The 14,185-nt window shown below is 45.3% G+C and overlaps 1 protein-coding gene across 1 annotated transcript in view; it reads right to left on the reverse strand.

Annotated features, from left to right (window-relative positions):
* The window catches only part of THBS4 (thrombospondin 4), a 201,847-nt gene extending 193,355 nt beyond the window's left edge, over positions 1 to 8,492 (reverse strand). Inside the window, exon 1 of the mRNA XM_069223165.1 lies at positions 8,208 to 8,492. Within this exon, the coding sequence (XP_069079266.1) occupies positions 8,208 to 8,295 (88 nt within the window). The 5' untranslated portion in view covers positions 8,296 to 8,492. The remainder of the gene's footprint in view (positions 1 to 8,207) is intronic.
* Between the last annotated feature and the right edge of the window lie 5,693 nt (positions 8,493 to 14,185).

Below are 14,185 nucleotides of genomic sequence, written 5' to 3' on the forward strand. Positions count from 1 at the left end.
AAAACAATTCGCACAAGGCCAGCAGGGAGCAATCAAAATCACCCGAGCCCCCACCTGCCGGACCCGGACAAGAAAGGATCGGATCAACTTAAAAGGGGGAAACGCATAAAGAAGACCCTGCGGCCACTGACACGTCAGACAGTCCACTGCCCATGCCTGAGGACACCGAGACTGGGAGCAGAACTTTCCCACTTTCGCATTTTCCAGGGATGCAAACAAGTCCATAACCAGACGACCCCATTTCTGCATCAGACAACGGAATAGAGACACCTGAAGTGAGAAATCACGGGAGGAAGGAAAGACCCTGCTCAATTGATCTGGCAGAACATTGTCTGACCCCTGAATGTAGGTGGCCCGAAGAGACAGAACCGAAGGCTGAGCCCACAAACAAATGGCCCGAGCAACCTGATTCAGAGAGCGGGACCTGGTCCCCCCCTGGCTGTTGATATAAGACTTGGTCACCAAGTTGTCCGCCTGGACCAACACTGCCTCCCCTCGCAGGAGCGCTTGAAAATGCACCAGAGCTAGCCGGACTGCAGTCAACTCCCTCCAATTCGAGCACTTGTCCAATTCTCTCAGAGACCAAAACCCCTGAACATGCTCTGACCCCAGCCACGCCCCCCACCCCGAGAGACTGGTATCGGTCACCAGCACCACAGGCACTGGAGGAGCCAAAGGAACCCCAGTCTGTAGAGGCACCATCCACCAACCCAACTCCCGGCGAATGTAATCCGACACAGGAATGCGGGTCCGAAGATTGCAAGGATCCAGAGACCACCAGGAAAGCAACCAATTTACCAGACAAAGAAGATGAAACCTTCCCCAAGGAACCAAGAATGTCACTGAAGCCAAGTGACCCTGCAGCCATAACCACTGAAGTGCCCTGGGAGCTACCTGAGACAGCACAGCGTTCACCTGATCTTGAAGACCCTTCCTCCTCCTTTCTGACACAGTCACCAACCCCCTCAGAGTCAGAAATCGAGCCCCGATAAACACCAGGTCCTGAGAAGACACCAAATCTGATTTCCCCCAATTGATTAAGAAACTGTGGCTCTGGAGGACCCCCAAGACCCTTTCCACATGAAACCTCATGAGATTTGCGTCTGGAGCCTTGACCAACAGATCGTCCAGGTAACGATGCACAAACACCCCTTCCGCATGCAGAAGCGCCATGAGAGGAGGCAGAACGTTTTGAATACCCTGGGAGCGGACTTCAGGCCAAAGAGAAGAACACAAAACTGAAAATTGTCCGGGCCTCTTGCAAAGCGCAGAAACCTTTGAGAAGAAACTGCGACAGGCACGTGGAGGTAAGCATCCTGAAGATCCAGAGACCCCAAAAAATCCCCTGGAAAAATCAGAGGACGAATATCCTTAATAGACAACATCCAGAAGTGTGCAGTCTTGATCCAAGAATTCACCCATTTGAGATTCAAGACCAGTGCTTAATTTGTGCTTGTTGTTTCCGGTGCTGAGCACCAGCACTTATTTTTTAGGGCCGGGGCTTGCTCTTCTGCCTTAAGCATTTGCTGCGGGCAAAAGACACATATGGGAAAGACGGAGGAAGGGAATAATGAAAAAGCATCACAAAAGAAGAAAGCAGAAAGCTGCAAGAGTGAGCTGAAGGGCAGGGAGTGACTTTATATGGATTGAAGAGGCCCGAGATTGCTTCAGGATTACGCTGCCTCAGTATTTCGTGTTCGCACAGTTAATTGCAGCAGCCGCATGTTTAAGAGGAGGGCTTTGGGCACCAGCACCTCTTTATTTACAATTAAGCACTGTTCAAGACAGGACAAACCCCCCCTGTCAGTTTTGGAACAAGGAACAGAACAGAATAAGCCCCCTTTCCCCACTCCTCCACCGGAACCCTGCAAATGGTTCCTTTGAACAGCAAAGTCTGTACTCCTTCCACAGGTAAAGGATTTAGACTAACCCCAGTGTCTGGAGGAACAAGATCGAACTCTATGGAGTATCAATTCTCTACAATGTTCAGGACCCACTGATCAGTGACATCCTTTCTCCATTCGGACAGAAAAGGCTTCAGTCTTCCTCCCACTGGCCACTCTCCAACACCTTGATTGTCAGGAACCCTTCTTGGGAGCCCCCTTCGCCAAGGGAACTGACCTCTTAGGAGAAAACCTAGGCTGAAACCTACGCTTCCTGGAAGAAGAGAACTGAGGAACAAACTTGGGCGAGGACCTGGAGTGCTACTTCCACCCTTTGCCCTGTGCAGAACTTCCCTTATGAGGCAATGCATGTTTGCGGTCCTTAAAGGCTTTAGAAATCATTGCTGGCAATTGATCCCCAAACAGAGACCGACCCTCAAAAGGAAGTCTCAGGAGTGCCGCCTTCTCCCCAGGGTCAGCCTTCCATTGCAGCAACCAAAGAGACCTGTGTGCTCCAATCACCGCCCCAGACCATAGCCAAAGAGCGGATAATATCTGAAGAAAAATCAGCAAATAAATGGGCCTGTTGTTCCATAATGGACAGTAATTCAGAACATTCCAACCCATCCTGCACAGCCACAGCAAGTTTGTCAAAGTCCTGAACCAAGGTCTGCGCAGAATAAGCTGAAAAAATACCAGCTCGAAGAGTCAAATTTCCAGCAGAAAAAGCCCTCTTCATACCAGAGTCCACCTTCCGGTTGGTGGCATCAGAAAGAGTACTTTCTTCAGGACTGACAGCTGTTTTACCAATCAAAGTAGCCAGCATGGAATCTAAACACACAGAAGGAGGAAGAACATCCTCTCCTCCCAGCAAATACCATTTCTGGAGAAAACGCAGAAGCTGGGCTTTGTCCACCTCCTTCCATTCCCGGAAAACCATGTCCTTTACAGGCCCCAGGAAAGGCATAGCAAACCGAGAAGGAGTAACATATTGAGGAAATAAGGTAGAATTATCCCCTGCAGGATAAAAAGCAGGAAAACCCAGATTGTCCCGAGCATGAGCCAGAATACTCCACATCTCCTCATGAGACACATATTTGCCCCCAGAAGAAGTAGAAGGACCATCCTCCTCCAATGAAGAGAAACCAGCATCCTACACATAGGTTGTAGCAGCAGAGGGACGACTCGACCAGACAGCCCCAGCCTGAAGAGCTCTGGAAACTACCACTTCAATCATATCTTGAACCTCCTCACGAGACATAAGAGGAGCAGCACCAGCCACATCACTCCTGGCCACTCTAGTAGACTGCAATGGCACAGGAACGCCCCCCTCCTCAGAAGAGGAAGAGAAAGAAATAACCCTCCTGTGTTTCACATCCTTCTGCCACGACATGATGGAACATAAGAAATGCCCAACTCCACCTTTCTGAGCTTAAAAAGGGTTAAAACGCCCTCACAGACCACCAATCAAAACCTAATCCATAATAGGCCCCCCAATCAGGACAACACATGAAAAAAATAAAAAACGCGGGCCCAAACGCCCGCCTTACTGCTCAGAAAAGCAGAAATCATGCTGCTGGGTGTTCGACGTGCTCCGCGATACTTCGACCCGGAAGCACAGCCACAGCCACAGCAGAGCCGGACAACCACGTCAGAGGCCGCTGCAAGGAACAACAACGAGGCAGCCACGCACACCTCCACATTGCCGTCGCCTGGCGAGGGAAAACGGCACCAGAGGCACTGCGACCAGCACTTAGGAAGAAGCCGACGCCCCCTCAGCCACGCCAAGGAGGAGAGAAAAGGTATGTTTAAAATGGTGAGTAGACAAAGAAAAACAGGAGTGGGCGGGGTTCCTTTTAAGAGACAGGGGAGGGGTCTAGGAGAGGCAAAGGGGCCTCATAGGTTATTGAGGAAGGCGAGGGAGGGATGGGAGGTAATAGTGTATACTTTATCCAGTTGGGGCTAAGGGGTATCTGGGCATTTGTAGACAGTCCACGAAACAACACTACTTCTTAAACAATTGACACAAATAGACTCCAGAAACTAGTTCCCAGGTGTAAAAAGAATGTTTTCGGAAGTAATTCAGTAGTCATTTAAAACACATGGCAGCAGTTGCTTCCAGTAGAAATCATCTATAGGTGGTCAACTGGAATGTTTTGTCAGACTTTACAATTGTGATTACCAGCACACTCACATTCCTCTGTGTCAGTCAATCTCGCATGAAAGTCATTTTGTGTTAACATTCTATCCGCGTGCTGTGGAGGTATATCCTTGATCATGAGTGTTATATCTGATAGACTGACATCACTCTCCCTCCCTGGGATTGCATTCTTCCTATATCACTGCTCCTTTGTTGGTGCTTAATGGCCTCTCTGAGTGTCCCAACTCTTCTATGGATAACCATGGTGATTCTCATAAATTACTCATTGTACACAATGTTCACCAGTGTTAATCCATTTATTTATTCATATGCATACGATCTTTAATCCTATGAGTGAAGTCCACAATTTCCTTGGAGTTTTTATCACAGTTAGCTCCAATGATATCAATATATTTACTTTCATCTGTGTCATTCATAAACAGTTGATGTGCTCTTAGGTTTGAAATTCAAGATATATCTGAAGACTGTAAATGTCAATTTATTTTTACATAACATTTAATAATGGGAATTAGCCTGTTTCTAAGCGCTTCCGATATCAGCAGATAGGAGACCTGAAGCATGGGGGTTTCGAAAAATTAGCACCAGGCATTAAGCAACCTTGTCTGTTGGGGCTGATGGGCTAAGAAATTCCATCTCCAAGCTAGCAGCTAGACCTGTCCCCTCCCAGCCAGCATACGAATGATTCCACTTTAGATGTGGTTTAATTTATACAACTGAGACCGATCCATGGCGATTCCTTTGCATCTAGATAGAAGAAAAGGGCAAGGTGTGGTTTGTGCAATTGAAGGCTTGGGGCCAGACCCACAAAGGGACTTATGACTCGTAAAGTTACGAGTGTGGACTCTCCGCACTCGGGCGGAGTCTCAGCACTCGTGGTGGAATCTCCGCACTCATGGTGGAATCTCAGCACTCGTGGTGGAATCTCAGCACTCGTGGTGGAATCTCCGCACTCGTGGTGGAATCTCCGCACTCGGGCAGAATCTCCGCAGACGCACTCTCTGTTGTGCTCCATGCGGATATTACGCCCTGAGGGCGGAGATTCTGCCTCAAGTGCTGAGACTCTCACCAGTGCGGAGACACCACACTCGTAACTTTACGAGTCGTAAGTCTCTTTATGAATCGGGCCCTTTTTATTTGGTGCATCACTAGAGCTCCACAAGCTTCCATTCACGAATAGTGAAGTTTAACCAAGTTAATATGGCATTTGTTCATTTAATTGGCGGTATGCCTAAAAAGGAAATGATGTCTTTAACAAATTCATTTTGAGAACACACATCTGCTCGAATAGCTTTTGCATGTATGAATGCACTACCTAACTGGAGGAAGCAATCAATTTCAAAGCAGCTCTTAGCCCCCACTTGTCCCATTAAAATACTGTATTGCATGGGACCCTAAATGGTCATGGAAAAATATAGACACAGTGATACTAACTTGAAATGCAGCACACAGTCATGTCCCAGAGGTATTTCTTTCTTATCCAGTATTCTACATTTAACTTCTCCATGCACTGAGCTGACAAGGCCATTACTGGACACAAAAGTAGAAAACATGCTTTATTTTGGGCTACATAAAATAGTAAATCGTAAAGTGCTAAAAAGTGCAAAAAGGGAGTGGTATATGGCAGCTGAAACCAGCCAATGTTTCACGTATTTCAATGGGTTTAAAGTGCAATCCAAGTTTAAAAAAAGACATCATGTTATAGAGAGTTTGCTTTTTTGCATCTAGGCTGTTGCAAAATGCCAACTAAGGAGACAAAGAAGGAACTGTAAAACAAGTGAAATTATCAGTATTACTACTTGTACATTTTTGTAGAAAATGAAACCTATTTACTGCAATGTATGCATATCGCAATCTGCAACCAGGGCCTCCATATCGCTCCTTATAGGCCAAAAACTATGTTTTTAGTAGAGAAATCTCACTTAACAAATCACTTCATTCTTGAAGTTATAATTTTGCTTTTGGTAATTGGACAAACACACCTGGTGTCAAAAATTTGCGTAAATAAAGTCCAGGAATGAAAACATGTTTTTAGTGAACATGGTATCATCTGGCAACCCTAAATTTATCATATGTCAGTTCTTAAGAGATAGAGATACTGAATTTTGACTCGACGTTGAAAGTAATTTCATCAGTAGATTGTGTAATGATAAAAACCAGCATACCCTCAGACTGAATGATTCCATCCATCCACCCATCCCTCCATCCATCTAGCCTTTCGTCTTGTATGTGCGTTGTCTGTACAGGTCCAACTGGGACAGAAAATAAGCCGGGTTACCACGTTAAGTGTCCCCCATTAGTGAATCAGATAGCTAAAAAATGGCCCAAGGTCTGCAAATCGGGGCAGTTTTGAACTTGGAAAGGCACACTGTGTAGGTGTTTGCCAAGGATCAGGAGACGGCATGTATTTGTGCTTGCTGCAGGCAATGTTTGTGGTGATATCGGGAAATCAATATTAAAATGCGACCCACCAGACCATAAAATAGGCATGCACGCAGCCAAAAAAGCTGGCCTCGTCCCTGACCTGTCAGCCCACCGCTTCTGGCACTGCCAGATTGCCCCGTAGGCCAGTCCGGCCCTGTCCTGTGTGTGTATGGATGTGCCTCTGTACATACAGATGGGCCCAAGCATGCTTCATGTGCACTCTAGTATTTTTGAATGGGTACTTTTAAGCCTGTTGACCTGTGTTGATAGACGCCTGTGCTTCTGCTAGTGTCTGTGCATGGGGCCTGTGCATCTGCTGGACTGTTGTTCGTGAGTGATGGCACGTGTGTAGGTCCGTGTGAACGGGAACACAAACCTTTGTCTGGTGCATGGTCAACTGTGTATCTATGGGTCCGTGTGCATGGGTGCATGTATAACCGTAGGTCTGTGGACAGGGGTGTACAGCACAGACCAGCACAGTCTGTAGGAGTTTTGTCTGTCCGTCATCCATCTCTCCAGCTGTCTATCAGCCCATCTTTTCCCTGTCTTTCTGTCTGTATGAATGCCGGTAAGTGTGTTGTCGTGACTCTTTGCATGTGTGTTGTTTATGTTTAAATGTCCCTCTGTGCGTTGTCTATGCACATATGTGCATATTATGCATGTTGGACTGTGTTTATGAGAGTCTGGATAGGTCTTGGTTTGTACTCATGTGCTGTATGTTTGTTGGTCCATGTGCATGTATGTGTTCATGCCTGTTAATCTCTGTGCATGTATGACTGTATGTGTATTATTCTGTGTGCATGGATGGTTGGAGGTGTGTGATCTGCATCTAAATTTACGCATCTTTGTTGTGTCTGTGAGTATAGAGGAATATACAAAGTGGACTCTTTTGACTTTTGGGGTACGTTTGAGGTGGGGTACATCGCCTCGGATCCTCTGAAAGAAGGGAGCAGTTGTATAAGCATCTGACGACACATGGTACTGCTACTCAGAAGGATTTTTTCCTAAGGGTGCCATGTGTGCCAATAGGCTGTGAACTATTAAGGATATGCTTTCATTCGTTGTGTGCACACTGCTCTAATCAACGCCGGAGCCCTACTACTTCAGGGACGCCTCAGACAGAAACACACGGTGGACGCGGGTATATGGGGATCACATCAGCTACTAACAGTCTCATACTAGACAACTCCCTCACATTTTGAAGCAGGCCCTTGAAATATAGGCTTGTTAAGCGTCTGTTATGTTTTACCCTCCTGCCTGGCAATACGAAGATAAGAAATCTCGGTGATACCGCTCCCGAATGCCCACGAGTGCGGTACTCTCATGCTTGTAAATATAAACTCACGACACGAGCCCAGAAGATGCTGTAGGCACCGAGTAACATGACAAAATAAACCTATTTCTCAGATGAGTTCAACGGGTCTTTGGACGTACAAACGGCAATTAATTAAACTAGGCCATTGACAGAGGGTCCCAATGACACCCTCAGTTAGGATAATGATCAATTAATAACATTTAGTTTTATGTTTTTTATTTTGTATTTATAGCGCCTATTACCGAGGGTCTACTTTTTCTCTAAACTTATCGTTAATACATCCATCTCGTTCTTCAGCTCAGTCAACCGGACTATAGACATAAATGGGAACAAAGTACGTTAAATGTATTCATTGACATTCGAACCAATGGAAACAGCAGTGTGCCTTAAAGCAGCCACGAGCGTGAAAAACATGTTAATCTCTTACCTTGGTACGTCGGGAGCGCCTCGAAGTCTGGCATTAACTGCAGTAGGAACTGTAATAGGAAGCAAAGGGCCGTCTTCCCGGGAGGCATCTTCTCTTGCGATCCTGAGCTTCGGTCAGGTTAAACGAGAATAGACCGACCCCTTTTCGGCCTCCTTTCCAGGTCACCCTGCCGGCCCCGGAGCTGCCCTGCGAGCGGTGCTGAGGCTGGCAGACCCAGAGTGGATGTGGAGAGACGTGCTCCCCTCTGGAGGGAGGTGCAGAGAGGTTCGCGCCAGTCACAGCTCTGCAGACCAGTTGCTTATAGGCATACCAACACACTGCTCCGTGAAGGGGGAGGGACGGATGAAATGGACACCGCACCAGTCCCCTGCCAGAGGTGGTGTCTAGGACATGCTACATTCCTCGCACGGGGGTCCTCTGACAAGTTACAGCTGCTCGATTCGAATCCACCAATCATTTCTGAGCTTTTGGGGAGTATGTATTGCCATAGGGACCCTAGCTGACAACGGAAGAGTGCGAACATTGAGGCACCATGGGGCAAGGAAGGCTAGGCGGGGGTTATTGACCATCATTACCGAGGCATCGCCTAACCTTAAGGACACCCCACACCAGCAGCCCTTCCACGGAACCAGCCACTTTCTACCACACTCCATGTGGCAATGGCAGAGGCGGGGGAGCGTGACTCCTTCTCGACAAGTCATTGCAAAGTTCCTATAAAGCAGACAGGACGCTGCTCTCGCCGTCTCTTCTCTATAAAGCTGCATGAAGGGCAGAAAGGGATCACTCCAAGCAGCAATGCTGGGCTGTAGATTGATGAGGAGGAGGTACCACATGTCTCCCACGCCATCTTCAATCCTTGATGAAGGAGGCTGTGGATTCTGCAATGGCAGAGCCTGGATCAAAGTGTTCTGAAGAACAGGATCATGATCCCGAGGAAAATAAAAAAGGCAAATATGTTCAAGAACATTTGCGGGGTTTGTTGGTCACATTAGACAAACCCTAATTTTGAGGAAAAGACACAGCCAGAGGAAGGGTTTCATTTCCAATACAGGACCGGTGTGGTGGATGTCCTGCCTTTCCACAATGTCATCCAGGGCATTTCCTCTACAGAGTGGAAAGACCCAGAAAAAGCTACCATCCCATGATTCTTGAGCAAAATATATTTGATTAAAGATTTTGGGAAAGATTTTCCACAGACACCCAAGATTCACACAATTTTAGCATCAGTAGCTTCAACTTCTAACCTTGTGTCAGAAGATTTCACTCAGTCTGATGTGGTGGATAAAAGGCCTATACTTCCCAGGTCTTACTCAAGGATATTCAATCCCTGTCTGACTACAGTTTGATATCCTGTGGGAGGCTACAGGCTACCTGGCCATGGGTTGCTGTGGATGATGTTGTGGAAATCCATTCAGAGAAATCTTATTCAAAATCTACCCTTTACCCGGCGCAAAGCTCTTTGGTAATGAAATGGATAAATGGTACCTAAGGTGGCAGAAAAGAAAAAGTTTCTCAAACCTTTTAAGCTTGGCCCTGGAAAGAAGTAATCTATGTTCAGACGTTCTCCTCAGAATCTTCAGGACAATCGTCCCTTTCCCTTTCGTGGCCAGGTCCATGGTCGGGGGGGTTGGAGGGGTTGCATTTGGAAACAAAACCTGACCCAACATTTCCAATGTGCAGGATCAGTCTAAAAAATGAATATCTAGAAGTTGGACAAGATTAAGATTTTTATATAATCACTGGAAATCCTGCGTCACAGTCCAATGGGTGCTACAGGTAGTAAAAAGCGAATACCAAATTACCTTTGCCCAAGATCCTCTTTAAAATTGTTTCAAATCTACCTGGTGGCCAAAAGAAGAATCAAAAGTTCAGGCAATGTCACTTGGAGTTCAAACTCTTGTATAGAAGAAAGCAGTAATTCTAGTTCCGGTGAACCAGAGGGGAAAAGGGTTTTATTCAATCCTATTTTTGGTTCCCAAACCTGACGGAAAACGAAGGCCCGCTATAAACCTAAGAAATCTGAACAAATATGCTTCAGTAAAAACATTCAGGATGATTTCTTACCAAATGATCGTTCCCTTGTTGTCAGAGAACATTTTTCTAGTGACTTTGAATCTTCAGGTAGAATACTTTCACGTCCTGATTCGCCCTTCCCCTCAAAAGTTCTTTCAGTTTGCTGTGAGGGACCAACATTTCCAGTTTCAAGCACTGCCCTTTCGACTTGCTACATCTCCAAGGATCTTCATCAAGGTACTAGTTCCTGTTGTTGTGCATCTTTAATTATGTTGTGTTATGGTTTTCCTGTATCTAGGTGATTGGTTTCTTTCTGCTCCCCTTCGTTTGAAGGCTCAAGAGAATGTGAAGTTGGTGACCAGAGTCCTGAATGAACTAGGCTTCATTGTCAATGAACAATAATCGAGCCTGCCTCCAGGTCAAACAAGAGAAGATGTTTATTGGAGCCCAGATTAACACTCTCTTGGGACATGATCTTCTACCTTTACTAGGGATTGCAGCAATTCAACACAACATCTCTCAAGTTTAGGCTGCAACAAGTGCTATTAACAGCAATGAAGGCAATAGTTCCCGGGGCCCTATATCATCTGAAACATGTGATGAACCATATTCTGACGTGATTGTTTCCCCCACACAGGATTACAAAGTCCTTATTCCTGTGACTCCCGAAGTATCACTGAAGTTAGGCTGGTGGATCGTGGTGGGCAATTTGTCAGTAGAGGCACCCTAAACCACTCAGATTAACCACAGATGCCAGTCTCTGATGTTGGGGTGCAACACTAGGGGGAGATGTAAAGGAAAGGTCCCTTGAAGTCACTACAGCCTTTTGCCACACATTTGGAGTGAAGTACTTTATTTGTGAGAACAGAACATCAAGCCACAAAGTGCTACCTCAGTCATCAAGGCAACACAAAAGCAGAGAGTTGATTCAGGAGGGATATCAAATTTTCACCTGGGCAGAAATCTATTTTCTAGCACTGGAGTAATTTACATCCAGGGTCATTTGAACGCTCAAGTGGACAGCCTGAGCCGGAATCCCCCTTCCTCAGTATCATTCCATCTGTCAACTTGGGAGTTCAATCGCATATGTGCCCACTTTAGAACACCCTGGAGGGATTTATTTGCATCACCCCACTACACAATGAACCCAACATTCTGCTCAGATGTTCGCTGACATCAGGCATAGGCAATGGGTGCTCTTTCGGTACCCTGGCTTCAAGGCATTCTGTGTGGCTTCGCTCCAATTAACCTTCTCCTAAGGGTGTTTCGGAACACTTAGGAGGAGAAGGGTACACTGTTACTGGTAGCTCCTTTTTGGCCTCATTGCCCATGATTTGCTCTTCTGTTGAACATGTCCAAGAGGAATTTTCTGTACCTCTTGATGCATCCCTCTCAAATGCAGTTGCTAGTGCTTCCTGTGCCACGAATCAGGCAGCTCAGGTTGATGGCCTGGTTTCTGAGTGGGTAGACCTAGAAAAAATGGTCTGTTCAAAGTTGATTGCCTTAGATATTCTGGCTCCTACCCAACTCTCTTATAAGAAGCATTTATACCTTTTTCATAGATGTTGGTTTTCTAAAGATTTTGACACATCATCAATGGATAAATTTAAAATCCTTGAATTCTTAAGCACCGTTTTTGTAAAGTGCTTAGCTTCTCCAGCCCTAAGCTCTTAATAAAGTGGGAGAATACTGTTCTAAAATTTCCCCACTGATGATTAGACTGTTGAAGAGTTTTAGATTTAAAAAGGCCAGTGGTTCAGAATCCAGTGCCATCCTAATGCCTTTCTATTCTTCTAAATGTACTTTTGAGTCTTTGGAGCAAGCAGAAAGGGCTTAGCTTTTCACTAAAACTGCTTTTCAGCTAGGAGGGCGGGCAATTAGGAGCTCTGTTAGCGTCCTTTCCTTACTTGAGTGTTTTTTTCTGATCAAGTAGTTCTGAACTTAATCCAAAGTTTGTGCCTATGGTTAATTCTCACTTTCATTTGGCACAAGAAATTGTCCTTCCTGTGTGTTCTGATTCTACCTCAGGTGTCCCATCATTTCTTGATGTGTCAAGAGCATTGATCACAAATCTAGAATGCACAAAGGATTTTCGATCCTCCACTTTTTACGTCTTATGGATCAGCCAACAAAGGTAAAAAGCAAAATTGCAGACCATAAGTAGATGGGCCAGGCAAGCTATTTCTCAAGCCCATAAATCAGTAGGGAAAGTTGTACCTTCCCATGTTCAAGGTCGCTCAAGTAGAGCAATGTCTGCCTTTTGGCCAGAGGTTGATGGTGCCCCTCTTCAAGAGATTCTCCGAGCAGCAACTTTGACTTCACACTTGATGTTTGTAAAGCACTGTAGGCGTGATTTGTCTTGCTCATTTGACAGTAATTTTGGTTCTTCCGTGTTCCCATCAGAAATGAAGCAATTATTGAGGGTCTTATTAAGTTATTCCTGCAGCATTTGCTGCTGGTGCAATTTATTATCTTGGTAAATCCTCACACTGTAAAGAATATGGAGATGAGGGCTTAATGATTCAAATACTTACTGGTACTCTTTAATAACCTGATTCGTAGTCCTCCTCATCCCAGTCCACAATGCTCCCTTCCTCCCTGCTGCACCTCCAGTAAAGGTACTTGTAAAATGCAGGAGGTGGTGTGGTGAAGCATATATAGAAGGAAAAATCTTATGTTTAAAGGACCTTTGGTCCTAACGTGCAGTTAAACCTCCTGTTGGAGGCAGGATCACCTCAAACCGTAAGGACGGGGATGAGAAGGACAGAGATGAGGGGTAATGAAGGTTACTGGTAAGAAATTGAATCAACCACCATCACACCCACCCCTGCACTGGGCCGCTATCCTCCTTCATTTGAGTACTGCACTTCCACTGTTATCTCTCCTTCATTCAGCTCCTAGACTGTGGCCCTCTAGCACCCACCTGGAACTGCTGAATTGTTCTATGAGGATATTCATGGCATCTTAGAAACCTCAAAACTTAGCTTACTATTTTTAGTGATTTCAATGCCACTTGCTACAAGCACAAAACTTTCTGTCTATCCATATCTGACCATTTAGTGCGTCCCTCCCTATCTACCCCACCTACACACGAAGATTTGCAGAATCAGGCCATTTGCAACTGGAAAATGTTTTTACAAATGTACAAAATGTGATTCAGTAACTTGTACCGCAGTTGTGATTTGGTATTTGTAAGGGGTGTGTTTTGAGGTTCCCTTCTAAATACCAAACCGGTATGGCATGTATTACTGTTTTGAGACTAAGGGGGTTATTACAACTTTGTAGGAGGTGTTAATCCGTTCCAAAAGTGACGGATATACCTCCAGCCGTATTACGAGTTCCATAGGATATAATGGACTTGTAATACAGCTGGTGGTATATCCGTCACTTTACCGTCACTTTTGGGACGGATTAACACCTCCTCCAAAGTTGTAATAACCCCCTAAATTCGGTTCTCAAAACAGTAATATTTTACCACCATTTTAAAAGTGCCAGTTACCCTTTCACAATGTGAAGCAATCCCCATTGGACTCGTTCCCCTTTGAGAATATTGAAAAAATATGTTTTTAAGTCATGGGACAACTGCCTATTATTAAAAAAATTAAACATCAAAGTTTCATTTTTTCCTTGTTAAACCCATCCCATTTTCCTTCAAGGAAAATGGGCTGCATTAAAAAAAAAAAGATTGCTTTATTAAAAAGCCATCACAGACATGATGGTCTGCTGACTTCAGCAGGCCACCATCTCTGTGATGCTGCGATTCTTTATGGGTCGCAAATTGCGAACTACCGCATTAATACTCATGAGATAGGTCGATTTGCGACTCACTGGATATTGCAAATTAAAAAAATAAACATTTCATACATTTAGAGTACCAATTAACACACAGCAATTCAGGAAAAATGCCATTTGGAAATCGTAATTGTAAAGGTACGTACATTTGGCCCCTAGTACTTGTCCCTAAC

Source organism: Pleurodeles waltl, chromosome 1_1, assembly GCF_031143425.1.
Source record: "Pleurodeles waltl isolate 20211129_DDA chromosome 1_1, aPleWal1.hap1.20221129, whole genome shotgun sequence".
NCBI lineage: Eukaryota > Metazoa > Chordata > Amphibia > Caudata > Salamandridae > Pleurodeles > Pleurodeles waltl.